This window comes from Phytophthora cinnamomi, assembly GCF_018691715.1.
Source record: "Phytophthora cinnamomi strain GKB4 chromosome Unknown Contig48, whole genome shotgun sequence".
In the NCBI taxonomy this organism is placed as follows: domain Eukaryota; phylum Oomycota; class Peronosporomycetes; order Peronosporales; family Peronosporaceae; genus Phytophthora; species Phytophthora cinnamomi.
The window spans coordinates 105,105-121,840 of record NW_027150981.1 but is presented as its reverse complement, the minus strand read 5'-3'; the positions used below and the strand labels follow the sequence as shown (position 1 = coordinate 121,840).

General features: G+C 54.1%; 1 protein-coding gene across 1 annotated transcript; it reads left to right on the top strand.

Annotated features, from left to right (window-relative positions):
* Positions 1-9,993: 9,993 nt before the first annotated feature.
* Positions 9,994-14,937, top strand: IUM83_19743 (retrotransposon protein, putative, Ty1-copia subclass; the record flags this gene model as incomplete). Its single annotated transcript, XM_067944807.1, has 4 exons — positions 9,994-10,862; positions 10,950-12,099; positions 14,544-14,672; positions 14,740-14,937. 4 exons carry the CDS (start codon positions 9,994-9,996, stop codon positions 14,935-14,937), a joined length of 2,346 nt encoding a protein of 781 aa, XP_067790188.1.
* Positions 14,938-16,736: the final 1,799 nt, after the last annotated feature.

The window sequence follows — 16,736 nt, the reverse complement described above, 5'->3', positions numbered from 1 at the left end:
GTGCAGCCCGGGTGCATGACAGCATGCAAATTGCGTCAGTGCGGTACGTTTGCAACCGTCCGCACTGTTTGCAGCGTCAACTCCCGGAGTTGACACGCCTTCGTCACCTCGACGCCATCTATTGGCGGAGCCCCTCATGACCGAGGGTGTGTCGGCTCCCGGAGCCGACGCGTCGTCGTCGACCTGACCGCTTCGGGTCAGGGACTGTCCCTTACACGCTTGAACGTGGGTGTTGGTTCCCGGAACCAACGCATCTTTTTCTTCCGACGTCGGCAGCATTGCCGACGCGGGTTTCACTTGTGCGCGCCCTCGCGCACTCCTTGGGCTCTCCGGGACAGCGGCATCAAGCGCTGTCTCGACTGGCGAGCCGCGCGCACCTGCTGGTGCGTGCGCTGCGGTAACAGGGCCATCGCTCTCTGTTCCGCTGTCGCGGCCGAAGCGCACGAGCGTGCGCTTCTTCCAGTCTATCACCGGATCATGCCGTGCAAGCGACGGCATGCCCATTACCACGTCGAACTGATCGTCCAGGTCCAGGACGATAAAGTGTTCGACAAACATTCGTTGTTTGTACGAGAAGCGCACGTTCACGACGCGCTTTTCGGTCTTCACGATGGCACCTGTTGCCAGTCGTACCTCCAGAAGACTTCGAGGTGCATTTACCTCCTCGAAGTCAAGTCTCGGCAGGCTCCGTAGTCGAACAAAGTTGTTCGACGCGCCTGAATCTACCAATGCTCGAAGAGAGTCACTCGCTCTCTTCGAGTAAACCTTCAAGATGACTAGGTTCGGCCTGTCATCTTGTTTCTTGCAGCGAGAACTAGTCTCACTGGGGGCTGCGGTCTTCAGTGTCGTGTGCCCGATGTCGGCACGCGTGACTGCATTACAAGTAGGGCGCCCCGCACCTACTGGATGTTCGCGTTTTTTTGTTGGTCCGCGGCGATACCTAGCATCGCCACGACGGCCACCTCCAGGGGGCATGGGAGCTGTGCACTCCCGTGCAACGTGACCGATCCTTCCGCAACGGAGGCATCGCACGTTGCCTCCCTGCTGCTGGTAACAAGCCGTTGCTGCGTTCGAGAGGTCCGTTGGTTCCGGACCTCCCGTCCTCGCTACCGGGTGTGGTTGCGGCCTCAGCACATTTGCATGTAGTTTAGCCTGCCGCAGGCTAAACTCTTCTTGCTTTGCGAGAGTAATCGCAGCTTCAAGAGTACTCGGGTACTCTCGGAAGAGATAGGTCTTCACAGGCCCATCTCTCAGCCCCTTCATGAACGTGACGACTTTAGTCGCCTCGTCTATCGGGTTGGTCACGATGTTCGAGACCAAGTTCCGTGCACGCTGCGCGTAAGCATGGACGTCATGCTTACCCTGCTGCAGGTCGAGGAACTCCGCCCTCGACCGGAACTCGTTTTGCGGGGGCTCAAACGCTTGTTTGAGCTCCTCTTTGAACACTTCGTACGTGCTGAAGCACGTAGGATCGGAGAGTCGGCGTCCATACGCCCAAGTCCTTGCTCGTCCGCCAAGGCAGCACATGGCGAACGCGACCTTCGACAGCGGGTCGACGATGCGTCGAGCCGCTATGGCTGTGTCGAGTTCGACAAGCCATCGGAGGAGAGGCTCGCCCTCTCTTCCCACGAAATTGCTTACGCTCAACTTTAATGGTTGAGCACGCGGTGTCGTCCCTGACGACTCCGTCGCTGAGGAAGCAGCGTCACGCTGCTCCTTCATGATGAATCCCAGAGCAACACCATGTTGCTCCGTCGGCGATAGCGTACGCAGCATCGTAGCTATCGCCGCCTCCCCAATGACTGTTGACAGGCGTTGGAGGGCCTCCCACTCTGGATCTGACAGGTGGGGGCAGTCCGCGCGTGCAACATGCGTTGCAGGCGTATTGGAGCTCTCCATGGGCACCTCCGTGCTCATAGGGTTCTCGGCTCCGCGTTCGTACACCGCGTACGAACGTCAAACAGTCGGTCGTTGGACGGACTACAAAGTGCTACCAGGTGTAGTGGGTCTAACTTGACTCACTACTTTAGCTTACACGTTGCGCAACGTGTATGAGGAAGCGTAAGTACTTAGTAATTACTTAGGTTAATTATATTGGAATACACAAATATAAGTAAAGTAAGAAAGGATTCCAAGTGACTTAATTAGGTAAAATGAGAACTGTATTGCTTGTAAATTGATCTTCCTCTAAAATCTGCTAAAAACTGTTTATCATCTATGAAAGGGTTGACAGCGGCTGGCTGTAAGAGCCCCGCTAATATGCACGTCTCTAATTGGTAGAAAGATGCTGCTTTCTAGCAATAGGATCTTTGGGTATGTGTGGACCACTCATTGTGGTGGCCCACTTCAATGTATCCATTGGTGTGACTTACACCAAGGTGAGGAAGTATCTAAAACTTTTAACAGATATCCTATCTGTTAAATTCACAAGTGGCTTGCAGCCACTTGTATGTGTAACCCCGTAACACTGTCAACCCCTTTCATAGATGATAAACCGTTTTAGCAGATTTAGGAGGAAGATCAATTCACAAACAATACAGTTATCATTTTACCTAACCTAAGTCACTTGGAGTCTTTATTTGATTTATATTATACTTGTGTACTCAATTATAATTAACTCAAGTAATTACTAAGTACTTACGCTTCCTTATACACGTGGCACGACGACGAAGCAAAAGTAGTGAGTCAAGTTAGACCCACTACACTCGCCACGTCAGCGCTACTATCGTGACTAATCCAATTGACGAGGCGACCAAGGTCGTCACGTTCATGAAGGGACTTAGAGATGGGCCCGTGAAGACCTATCTCTTCCGAGAGTACCCGAGTACTCTCGAAGCTGCGATTACTCTTGCCATGCAAGAAGAGTTTAGCCTGCGCCAGGCTAAACTCCATGTAAACGTACCGAGGCCGCAACCACACCCGGTAGCGAGGACGGGAGGTCCGGAACCAATGGACCTCTCGAACGCAACAACTGCTGGTTACCAGCGGCAGGGAGGCAACGTGCGATGCTTCCGTTGCGGAAGGATCGGTCACGTTGCACGGGAGTGCACAGCTCCCATGCCCCCTGGAGGTGACCGTCGTGGCGATGCTAGGTATCGCCGCGGACCAACAAAAAACGCGAACATCCAGTAGGTGCGGGGCGCCCTACTTGTAATGCAGTCACGCGTGCCGACATCGGGCACACGACACTGAAGACCGCAGCCCCCAGTGAGACTAGTTCTCGCTGCAAGAAACAAGATGACAGGCCGAACCTAGTCATCTTGAAGGTTTACTCGAAGAGAGCGAGTGACTCTCTTCGAGCATTGGTAGATTCAGGCGCGTCGAACAACTTTGTTCGACTACGAAGCCTGCCGAGACTTGACTTCGAGGAGGTACATGTACCTCGAAGTCTTCTGGAGGTACGACTGGCAACAGGTGCCATCGTGAAGACCGAAAAGCGCGTCGTGAACGTGCGCTTCTCGTACAAACAACGAATGTTTGTCGAACACTTTATCGTCCTGGACCTGGACGATCAGTTCGACGTGGTAATGGGCATGCCGTCGCTTGCACGGCATGATCCGGTGATATACTGAGAGAAGTGCACGCTCGTGCGCTTCGGCCGCGACAGCGGAACAGAGAGCGATGGCCCTGTTACCGCAGCGCACGCACCAGCAGGTGCGCGCGGCTCGCCAGTCGAGACAGCGCTTTATGCCGCTGTCCCGGAGAGCCCAAGGAGTGCGCGAGGGCGCGCACAAGTGAAACCCGCGTCGGCAATGCTGCCGACGTCGGAAGAAAAAGATGCGTTGGTTCCGGGAACCAACACCCACGTTCAAGCGTGTAAGGGACAGTCCCTGACCCGAAGCGGTCAGGTCGACGACGACGCGTCGGCTCCGGGAGCCGACACACCCTCGGTCATGAGGGGCTCCGCCAATAGATGGCGTCGAGGTGACGAAGGCGTGTCAACTCCGGGAGTTGACGCTGCAAACAGTGCGGACGGTTGCAAACGTACCGCACTGACGCAATTTGCATGCTGTCATGCACCCGGGCTGCACGACGAAGCGCCATGCGATCAAGCCGGGCTTGATACCGCGCTTGCAGACAGGGTCTACCGGTGGCGGAAAACAATTCCTTGCAACCGGCTGCACGAAGGAACATGCGGTCAAGCCGGGCTTGATACCGCGCGCCCGCGGACAGGGTCCGCCGGCGAACAACTGTCCACGGCCGGGCCTGGACTAGAAGAACAACTGTGCGGAGCCGGGCTCCGCACAACAAGAAGACGGCGCAAGCGGAGAACGCTGCGCAAGTCTCGGTCCGGGACCGAGACGCCACAAGAACCGTCTCTTGGGCAGACTGAGGCGGTGACGCCGGACATCGAGACGCTAAGCGTCTTGACGCACAACTATACCGGATTCCAGTATCGTGAAACTCGCTTATCCTCCGACGACGGCGTCGGAGTTGACTTCGCTTCCAGCCATGAGCTGGAAGCGCTTCACGCGCGTCTTGCACGATGGACGCATCGAGCATGTCTGCGTTCTTTCGAACAGCGAAAGAACGGAGAACGAGAGCGAAGAGCTGAGGCAGCTCTTCCTGGGAAGTACCACTGAGAGTGAAGACACTCTCAGTGCGAAGACGAAGCGAGAGCGCTTCGAGGAACAAGGCTGGGACTCGCTGAAGTCGAGTCCCTATTACGAATTATTGAGGAAGTACAAACACGTACTCCCGGAAGAGATTCCTGCGGAGCTTCCGCAGGATAAAGGCATTCAGCACGAGATTGATCTCGTGCCGGGCACGAAGTACTGTGTCACGCGGCAGTGGCCACTGTCGCGAGAGCAAGTAAAAGCAATCGACGACTTCTTTGAAAGTCGTCGCAAAGCAGGACAAGTGCGGGAATCAAAGTCCCCGCACAGTGCTCCGACGTTCTGTGTCAAAAAGCCACAGGGCGGATGGCGCATCGTTCATGCGTATAACAAGCTGAACGATGCGGCGGCACCGGCGCAGACGCCGGTACCGCGAAAAGATGTTATCATCGATTCGATGGCCGGGAGCACCGTTTACAGTGCTCTCGACTTGCGAGATGGATTTTATCAAATCCTAATGCGTGAGAGCGATATCCCTCTCACGGCAGTGAGCACGCCAAGCGGCATGCTCTGGGAATGGCTAGTAATGCCACAGGGGCTTAAGAACGCCCCTGCGACCTTCAACAGGTGCGTGACGCACTTGTTGCGCTCGGTCCGCGACTTCGCACCGAGCTACTTCGATGATGTGTTCATCCACAGCCGGGCTGTGGACGAGAAGACCGACGTAGAGATGCACAGAGTGCATCTCCGGAAGCTACTTGAGCTTATGCGAAAGCATAAACTCTACGCGAACCTGAAGAAGTGTATCTTCGGGGCGAGCGAGATACCCGTCCTCGGGTGTCTCGTAGGGAAGAATGGTGTTCGCCCTGACCCAGCAAAGGTCAGAGTGGTTAACGAATGGCCAACGCCTTCAAGTGTCAAGGAACTGAGGCAGTTCCTTGGCTTGGCCACGTACTTGTGCAAGTACGTGGAGGATTATGCGGGCAAGATCCGCCCGCTGTCACAGCTTCTTAAGAAAGAAGCTGTGTGGAATTGGACACCCGATTGCCAGAAGGCATTCGATGCAGTCAAGCGGGGCTTGACTGAGGCGCCAATCTTGGCAGTAGCTGATCAAGATCGCCCATTTCACGTAGTGTGTGACACATCCGATTTCGCGATCGGATGCGCGTTGATGCAACACGATCACGAGGGTCCTGATCGTGTCGTCTACTACCAATCGCGCCAGCTGAAGCCAGCTCGGCGTAATTATCCGGTACATGACAAGGAACCCCTTGCCATGAAATACGCACTCGCAAAGGTCCGAGTGTATCTACTTGGAAGTAGACCGTTTGTGGTCTACACCGACCATGCATCACTGCGCACTGCAGTGAAGTCGCCACACATATCACAAAGAATGGCGAGATGGCTCTCATTCTTTGCGGAGTATAACTTCCGGGTCGAATACAAACCCGGAAGATTGAATGTAGTGACCGACGCGTTATCACGTCGGCCGGACTACGCAGAAGCTGCTGACGTCAATACCATTGACGCCATGCGATCGAGCAAACCCACATCGTCTCTGTTGGACGATGTGAAGGCCGCGTACGCGCACGACGCGGACGCGAAGCTCTTGCTGGCCTATGACACAGCGCCTTCTGACAAGTCCCGTCAGAAGCTGCCCAAGCACCTTCGAGCGCGTGCACACCGCTTTCGTGTGCACGACGGACTACTGCTTTACAATGCAGTCGACGACAACGCGGATCGCGTTGTCGTGCCGAATGACCATGACCTGCGACTCAGGATCATGTACGAATATAATGATGCCCCGACTGCGGGACATCTCGGACGTGAGAAGACATACGTCCCTCTCACGCGCGACTTCTACTGGCACCACCAGTACAAGTGGGTGCGCAAGTACATCCGTGCTTGCGAGGTATGCCAACGCGTAAAGCCTGCGCCATTCGCGCAGGCTCCGTTACAATCACTACCGTCTCCGTCGGAGTGTTGGAAGTCCATGTCATTGGACTTCATCTTTGGCCTTCCCCCGACAGCGGATGGAATACCGGTGTTGTGGTCTTCGTCGACCGCTTCAGCAAGATGGTACATCTTGCTGCGGTGCCGGCAGAAGTGATCGCCAATAGACGGCCCGTCTGTTCGTTGACATGGTGTTTAAAGACCATGGCATGCCATCCGACATCGTGTCGGACAGAGACCCGCGCTTCACAGGGCATCTGTGGCAAGAAGTGTTTACACTTCTTGGGAGCCAGCTTTCCATGTCGACTGCGGATCATCCGCAGACGGACGGTCAAACCGAGCGCGTGAATCGCGTGCTCGTCGACATTTTGAAGAGCTACGCTCACTCGTTCCAATACTGGAGCGAGTGCTTATCGATGGCAGAGTTTGCCATCAACAACTCGGTGCATGCCTCGACCGGGCATACACCGTTTTATGTGAATGCCATGCGGCATCCCCGTCTGCCGAGTTTACTCGGAGTGGTGGCTCCCACTTTAAGTGGGGGAGGATCTACGACTGCAATACAGCAGCCGAAGAAACCGCTGACACTTGCACAGTGTCAGCTGCAACAACAAAGAAAACGCATGAGTCTGCGCAGGGCGCAGACTCCTCTAGCAACAAGGACAGAAACCACGGGTCTGCGCAGGGCGCAGAGGCCGGGCCTCTAGCGGAGAGCGAGCTGAAGTCATTCAGCTCGGATGCAATCAACTTCCTTACCAAAAGACAAGCCGTAATTCGGTTTGTCCAAGATGCAATAACAGCTTCTGTTGATCAACAGAAGCTGAACGCAGACAATGTGGGCAGAGGCAGCACAAATGAATTCAAGGTTAGTTCGTTGGTTTTGTTAGCTACTCAAAACCTGCCTAAACATGCGGTTTCGGATTTCGGAGCAAGTAAGCTTGCTCCGCGCTTCACCGGGCCGTTCACTGTGTTGGCGCGGCACGGCAACGCTTACACGCTAGACATACCGTCTAGCATGCGCCTCCACCCGACCTTTTACATCGGACGGCTGAAGCCATACCTGCAGCACGAGCCATCTAGCTCGGCTGACCCGAAGCCTCGGCAGGAGCCGATGCAGAAGCGGAAGCCTTGGCCTTAGCGACGAGCAGCCTCTCCTCCAGCGCGTGGACGCGCTGGAGCAACTCCTTCATCCGGGTCCCCAACTCGACCTGGATATTCGAGGCGGTCTGCGAGACCGCCCCGACTTGGACCTTCTGGTTCGCCAGCTCCTGCTTCAGGGCGGCGAACTCAGCGCCCTGTAGACGCTCCACGGCGGTCACCCGGTCGTGGAGAGGCGCAAACTGATCAGCCCGGGGCTGACCATACCCGGGGCGTGTTCCCACCCCCGCCACCACCGATCCGTGACGCCCGCGGCTCAACCCGCTGGATTGTTGAGCGGATTGTTGACCATAGTATCCCGAAAACGAACCCTCAAGGGGCTCGTTTTCGTATTTGTTGGAGAGGATTTCCTCCCCATCGAGATACATGGGAGCCGCGGAACGTCTTGCTGGAGGACGTTCCGGAAATGGTGAGGGCGTACGAGGAGCAGTACGCGCTGGCACAGCGGAAGTAACACGAGCGCTGCGATCATCGCTAGCGCCCGAACCCTCACGTGCTAAGAATTTAGCACGGAGCTCTTTGAGACTTTCGGGCACACGGAATGACGTGTACCCGTTCAGGTCGCGGTGACCGCGCCTGGGAAGCACTTCGTGCACTGAAAGCCCTCGGGCGCAGCGCACGGCACATTTGCCTCCTCCGCAGCAACGTGGAGTTGCTTCAACTTTCCACGCTTCGAGTACGTCTCGAAGCGATCACGCGCTTGCTTAATCCGATCACGGTAAGGCCTCGGTTTCTTGTTGAAGTTTTCAACAAAAGCGTTCCAACTTTGGCAAAGTGCCTGCCACTCGGGCACTTTGCTGCGAGAAGATGTCTTCTTGCTTTGAAACCATCGGAGCTCATGAAAGAGTCCGATGTAGTAATCGCGCCTTTGATGCGTTTCCGCATCAAAGTGCAGCTCGGCAGCCACAGCGTCATCTTTGATGGCGCTGCATACGTATAGCGGCACCTTATTCGGAGGTACCGAGTTCCCATACCGGTCCAAAATCTCGGACGCGGACGGCATCCACGGATCGCGCGCTGCGGCTGCAGCGCACGGAGAGCTTTGAGCTTTGACATCACGCGCTGCAGCAGCAGCGCGCGGGGTACTGAGAGCCCCAGCGGAAGCGAGTGGGGTATCCCTCTCAGTACGCGAACGCTTCGAACTCGAAGCGTCCGATTCGTCCCCTTCACGCGGGTGAGTGATCTTAGCGTGGGGTCGAGCGATTCGCTCGACACTGAGTCCTTGCGCTTTGAGGACGAATCCTTCTCGTCCTCCATGTCTTCACCGTCGTCGTCGAAGTCGACGACGTCGCCATACTTCGCCTTCTGGCGCTCGAAGTACTCGTCGATGAAGAGATGACTCTCCACCGACTTCGGAGTCTTCTTTTCTTGGGGCGCGCTCATCGTTGAATGAGCGCGGATTTCTTCTCCAAACGCGGAGAATTGACGAATGGTCAATTCCGAAGATTGACGTGCGGAGACCCCCCGCGTCTAACCTTAAGGGGGGGATGGTGTAACGGGGTTACACATACAAGTGGCTACAAGCCACTTGTGAATTTAACAGATAGAATATCTGTTAAAAGTTTTGGATACTTCCTCACCTTGGTGTAAGACACACCAATGGATACATTGAAGTGGACCACCACAGTGCGTGGTCCACCCATACCCAAAAGATCCTATTGGTAGAAAGCAGCATCTTTCTACCAATCAGAGACATGCATATTAGCGGGGCTCTGACAGCCAGCCGCTGTCAACCCTTTCATAGACGATAAACAGTTTTAGCAGATTTTAGAGGAAGATCAATTTACAAGCAATACAGTTCTCATTTTACCTAATTAAGTCACTTGGAATCCCTTCTTACTTAACTTATATTTGTGTATTCAAATATAATTAACCTAAGTAATTACTAAGTACTTACGCTTCCTCATACACGTTGCGCAACGTGTAAGCTAAAGTAGTGAGTCAAGTTAGACCCACTACAGACAGCGGCTGGCTGTCAGAGCCCCGCCAATATGCACGTCTCTAATTGGTAGAAAGATGCCGCTTTCTACCAATAGGATCTTTGGGTAGGTGTGGACCACTCATTGTGGTAGCCCACTTCAATGTATCCATTGGTGTGACTTACACCAAGGTGAGGAAGTATCCAAAAGAAATCTATCTGTTAAAATCACAAGTGGTTTGTAGCCACTTGTGTGTGTAACCCCGTTACACCGAGAGCATCGTGCATGCGGACCTGAGCGAACCAGTCGCCAAGTCCCGGGAGGGGCACCGATTCTTTATGGTGATCTCATGGCGCGGATTCGTGCTGGTGTATCCACTGCAGAAAAAGTCCGATGCAACGTCAAAGATGAAGGTGCTCCTGAAGTTAATTGAGCGACAGGCGGTGGCCCCGGCGTCAGAGATCAAGGTAATCAGAACTGACGGCGGAACTGAATTCCTCAACAAGGACTTCCGACGCCACGTGCAAAGCCAAGGTATCGCACAAGAACATACAGCGCGCTACACCTCTTATCAGAACGGAGTGGCGAAGCGAGCGGTGCGCATGGTGACAGAAATGGCATCCGCTTTGCTCGCCGACTCCGGCATGCTCCAAAGTATGTGGGCCGACGCCCTCCAGCACGCTGCATTCCTGAGATACCGAATCCCCAAACGCGGTGAAGTGATCACACCACACGAAAAAAATTTCAAGCGACGCCCAGACATGAGCAAGGTACCCATCTTCGGCCAGGCCGTGACCGCCCGTATCCCGGAGGAAATTCGCGTCAATTATCAGCCGTACACGAACCCGCGTGGCGAGCTGGGTGCGTTTCTAGGGTGCACAGACGACGTCGGGGGCTACAAAGTGTGGTTTCCGGGTCCGCGTTCGCCGGTGATCAAGGCCAACGACGTCCGATTGATCGACCGGATGTTCCACGAGCTGCGCGACGTGGGGGAGGAGGACCCAGCCGACGTCGCTCCAGTGGACGATGCCGGTAACGCCCGCGCGTCGGAAACCTGCTCGGGCGGCAGCGAGCACGTGTCAGTGTCAACGGCGAGACGCCAGTCCAAGCGAATTGCAAGCCAATCAGTAACACAGGCGGCAGTTTTCGCCATTCTGGGGGATGTTCTGCGAGAGCCACTGAATATCACGGAGGCGCGCCGGTCGACACAGTGGGTCAAGTGGAACCGCGCGATATCGGAAGAGGTGCAGGCACTTTTCGAGAACGGCACCTTCGAGTAGGTCGACGCACCACCTAACGGGGCTGTGCTTGACCACACGATTCAGTTCTGACTGACGACCGGTGCACGAGGCGACATCGTAAGGTTTAAAGCTCACCTCTGCGCCCGGGGAGATCGACAGCAGTTCCTGAGCGACTTCGCCGAGACCTACGCCCCAGTCGCAGCTCTCCACACCGTGCGGATATTCTTCGTACTGGTTGCTAAATTTCAGTTCGTGGTGCGCCAGGGTGATTTTCCCTCGGCGTACGTGACGGCCGACCTCCCGGAGATCATCCACATGAAACCGGTGGAAGGTTTCGCTCGAGCCGGTCAAGAAGGCAAGGTATGGCGACTGCTCAAGGCCCTTTACGGTTTGAGGCAAGCGGGACGCAAGTGGAATATCGATGCGTTTTTGCGCAGCTATGGGTTACAGCCTACTGATGTTGACCCTTGCCTATACTTCGCATACGTCGAGGACTCACTGCTACTCGTGTGCGTGTATGTCGTCGACTTGGTCGTCGCTCACACCAATGAGACCCACGTTAAACGCCTAAGGTCAAGTCTGAAGGAGCGGTACGGCATCAAGGACTTGGGAGAACCCAATCAGTTCCTCGACATACGGGTCGAGTGCAAAGGACCGTCGACCGTGCTGCTCTCACAAGAAGCTTACGTCGACGAAGTGTACCGATTCGCGATGGACGGTGCGCGGCCGCAGCGCAGCCCCATGGTCCCGAACACGCGCCTTGATGAAGTGTCTGATTGCCCAACACCCGAGGAAGTCGCGATAATGCGGCGGATGCCCTACCGCGAGGTAGTCGGGGCACTCCTATTCCTCGCCCGGGTCACGCGCCCGGACATAAGCTTCGCCGTGAGTCAGCTCGCTCGACACAGCGCTCGCCCTCGGGAGGTCGCCTGGGATGCAGCCAAGTTTCTATTTCGGTATCTAAACACCACGAAGAACCTGCGGTTGCGCCTCGAGCCGAACAGCGAGGCAACGCTGGTCGTGTCGGACGCCAATTGGGCGAACGATAAGGTGAATCGCAAGTCCATTTCGTTTCTGTTCGGCTGCCCGATTGCCTGGTCCAGCAAGAAGCAGACCGTCGTGGCAATGTCGAGTACGGCGGTCGAGTACATAGCGGCGGACGATGCAGTCGAGGACGGCGAGCCCACAAAGATGCTGGTGAGCCAAGTGCTACGCAAGGATGTGCCGCTGATGCTTGCCATGGATAGCCAGCCAGCCATCGCGGCTCCGACGGTGGGGTCTGCGCGACAAGAAGAAGACCGTCGACGTGCGGTTCAAGGCTGTCAAGGGGCTTTTACATGCCGGTGGGATTGCAATCAAGTACCTGCCCACCGGGGACATGCCTGCCGACGTCGCTCGGACCGGTTCAACATGATCGCAAGCGTGGCCTCTGCGGCATCAGGTAGACGCACCTAGCGCGGGTAGACGAACCCAATGCGCTGCTTGTGGGGGAGGTGTTGGACGCGGCAGCAGGCGGGGACAACCAGAGCCTAGGTGGCCAAAGTCTCCCACTCCCACTTACGCCAGAGGGATTCAGGTGATCCCTCTGGAAGGGCTTCCCATGAGGTGGCCCGTGGCTATCCGCCTCCGTCCCAGTATGGACTTGGGCAGGTTGGACTATGTAGGATAAAGAAGATAACAACAAAATACATAGGTCCAGAGTCACCACTCTGGGAAATTGCGTTCCAACGAGAAGAAGAGGGTTCATACCGCCTTTTATTTTGGGGCACTTGTGGACAGTTCACAGACTATATTTTTGGGGGCTACTAAGTGTGTTGCTCTATGTGCTGGGTGTTGATGGTACATGGCCAACATCGCTATTTTTTCTCACTTACAGGAAATCATCCAGACGTACCCACTGAAAGCGAGACAGCAGATGAACAAGCGCCAATCAACAAAGCCGAAAGTGAAGCTAGATACCGCGTAGAGCGAGCAGAAACCCACATCCTCGACAAAGTCATCGTTTGATGTTTACCTAGAACTCTGAAAGCGACAGTCTTAACTACATAAATACACGTTCTCCTTACCACCAGCAGACTATTTAGATATTCAAAATTAGTCTATGTTCAAAATTAGTCTGTCCCTCTTGAAGGCAGACTAATTGGTATGAGTGGAAAAAAAATCGATGTTCAATTTTAGTATGGGCCAGACTAATTACTGTAAGCCAAACCGCCGGAGCACCAGCATCTGCAGGACGCGGTGGACAACCGCCAGCTGTAGGTCTGGAGCGCCTCCAGTGGCCGCAACCACCACAGCACCACGGCGCTGCAGCAACGTTGATGGAGTTCACGGCTGCAATTGGAGAGGACACGCCGGCCGCCGGCCCGGCGACTCACTCGCCGGCGTTGTATTCCTCGCTCGCCGTCCCCAGTGCAGGAGCAGGTCGAGCCCCAGCAGAAGATAAAGCGCGTCTTGAAGAAGCGCAAGGGGACGCACACGATCCACAAGCAGCAGAAGGCGGCGCTGTAGAAGGAGATCGAGGCGCTGCATGCCAGACTCGAGGAGACCAAGGTACTCGTGCAGCAGGGCGAGGGGGCCAAGTCGTACCACGACCGAGCAGTGGAGAACGCCGTGCTGCAAGAGTCGATCCTGGAGTCGCGCCTTGTGATTGCGCAGGTGCGCACGTGTGCATGTGTGCACGCTGGTGCAGACGCAGCACAACCTGATTGTGTGAACACGGCGCCAGCACCCCTAAAAATAAATTTTGGAGTCACAAATGTCGCCTACTCCTTTTCATAGGCCCTGGTTTCTCCTTCTGGGTCTAGGTCTGGGGATAAATGAAGATGCAATTCCCAGACGCTGTCCCCAGATTGCTGGCGCTGGGGATTGTGTTGCTGCTACAAATACCCTGACAAAATCGTTTTTCTAGCTTGAGTCTCCTCGCACCATTCAGATCTCATAGACAACCCCAGGGAGGATGCCTCCTCGCAGTTGGAAAGTTGGAAATTTGGGTCGCGCAGGTACGCAACAAGCGTCATGGAGATGCTGTTGTCGCCCGCCCCGGATGAGACGCTCCACCTGATGACTTCCCCGCCCCCCTGCGCAACCCGCCACCGTGAGTGCTGCTGGCGGCGGAGAAGATCCCGCCCGCGAAGTATGAGCTTTTCGGTGGTAGTTCCAGGAAACTCACGTACATGTCAACGCCCGTCCGTATTGACTGGGATCGACCCGCTGTCCACGTGGCAGTTGGCCAAAGGGGGTGTTTGTGCCTGGGGCTTTCCTCCTCGTGCCCTATTGTGTGGTACGTTGCATGTAGTTGAGTGTGGTTGGCTAAAAGAAAGAATGAATCACTTTGGAATTTGCCTCACTCAAGACAAGAGCACATTTTCCTTTTTCTACTACCTCTTCTCGACAGTCAAGACTCTACACTACTCGCTGACACCTCGAGGCGCTACGCTGCAACAAGCAAGGGTCGACGCTATTCGTCTCGGAGCGCATTAACTGCTACGATGAAGCTCCGGCTGAGACGAAGCGGTCTCCTCCCGTGTTCTCCGTGTGCGTGCCGCAAGCAACCCAGAAGCAAACCAAGCGTGGGCGCCCGGCGAAAGCCGACCCCGAGTTGTGGACAAAGGAGGCTACAGAGACCTTATTCACCGTGCGGTAAGGACTACTGCTGTGGTGCAACTGACCTAGCAGGGAGATAACCTCACATTGCGCTTGTAAACTATGTTAGCTAGGTGACGGCGAAGGATGAGTTCACGCGCGCGCGCAACCACGTTGAAGTTGGTGCTGCCTGGGTGATGGTGGCCACGTTAGTGAATAAAGCGGAGGAAAAGGCATACACTGTGCTTCAGTGCAAGGATAAGGTAAACATCCCTGATAACTATTTGTTAATAATGTTTTATTGATGACTCTGTTACTGTGATGATCTAGATCAAATGGCTGAAGAAGAAGTGGTCACTCTATCGGGCGTATCGAAGCGCTACTGGCAATGTTCCCAAGGCGGCCCCACCACGTAGCCGCCGCTCCAATGACCACCAAAAGGACGAGCGCTGCAGCGTCGTCGCCTTTGTCGTCCATGGCAACCACGCGATTATCTGCCTCTCCAATTTGATGCCTATCTCGGAATAAAATCCTCAAACAATTCCCACCCCCTTGGAGGTGGGAATTAATGGATTGTCGGGGGATAAACAGCGAACCAATCAGAATCGTTTAATTTATTCCGAGACCCAGACACAGACGGAGAAACCAGGGTCATAGGATCGTATTTATTCCGGGCACTAACCCGCTGCTTTGATATATGTGGCGATATTCGAATCTATTAGAAATAACAGTTGTATTGCGATATAGCTTCGTCTACCTATCTGAAAAAGTTTTGCCCTGATAAAACACCTGTAATTGCATATACATCATTCTCTTGAATTTGTTGGCGTCTGGCTTCCTTGTTGTATAAAAACTTTTGCGTTTCTTGTGCGTTTGTGCGCACACGAATTCGTTTTACACCTGGCGACTTTTCGATACAACCACTGTTATTCTGAGCGACAATCCAGAGTTCTCACGAATTTGTTGGCGTAAGATAGCTACTGTAATACATGAAACTCAATACCACCCCGTATTACAAACGCTGGACAAACACGAGCACTGACTCGTCGAGCAGCATCTGATTAAACGCTACTGAATTGAGTAAGCCGTGCGTGTGACGGCAGGAAGTCAAGGACGGACATCGACATGGCCACCTGCATAACCCCAGCGGGGTTACGATGCATATACAGCGTCTAGCACAAGTACCCAGCAAAATCGTCGCGACAGGTAAGACAAATTTGATTCATGCACTCCTGTCTACATATTGAGTAAGTTTGTTGCTAAACTGTGTGTCACGACTCGATCTGCGACGATGTTACCAAATTTCATTCAGGGCACTAGACCATTTGAGTTGATCATTGCGCCTTTGACGGTTTGTTGGCGATGACATCGCTGATCGGAAGCTCTGCGATCACACCTTCAAGCATCTCGCGCGCTTGTTGAACGCTAGGTGTTGCTATAAAGGAACTTCTAGGTATTTTGGCTTGTACCTCCATCATCATACATCGATAGTTTGATATTTTGTTTCGCTTCTTACTGGAGGTGAGTGGAGTGGGCCTACTTTGGCTCACTACTTTAGCTTACACGTCGCGCTACGTGTATGAGGAAGCGTAGGAGTTTATTAATAATTTGAATTTATTATACTTGAGTCCACAAGTATAATATAAATCAAATAAAACACCAAGTAGCTAGTTTCAGGTAAAATGAGAACTGTATTGTTTGTAAATTGATCTTCCTCCTAAATCTGCTAAAAACTGTTTATCATCTATGAAAGGGGTTGACAGCGGATGGCTGTCAGAGCCCCGCTAATATGCATGTCTCTGATTGGTAGAAAGATGCTGCTTTCTACCAATAGGATCTTTTGGGTAGGTGTGGACCACTCATTGTGGTGGCCCACTTCAATGTATCCATTGGTGTGCCTTACACCAATGTGAGGAAGTATCTAAAACCTTTAACAGATATTTATCTGTTAAACTATAAGCGGCAATTGCCATGCACAAGTGACAGTTGTCACTTGTGACCGTTGTCATGCACAAGTGACTGTTGTCACTTGTGTGTGTAACCCCGTTACACCATCCCCCCGTTAAGCTTAGACGTGTCGGTCTCGACACGTCAATTAATATTGACTGCTTGTCAATTGTTTGTGCTGGGGTTTCCGTGCTCATCCGCAATGAGCACGACCAAGCTGAAGACTGTCATTGCAACAGAGTGTAAACTCTCTGTTGCTGAGTACCATGCGCGGTAGCGCGAGGTGCGCCGCTACCACGGGGACAGACAACACAGTGTCTGTGTACGATTCTTCGATGTCGACCGCGTCTATGCGTCGACATCCCTAAGCGAATTTCTGT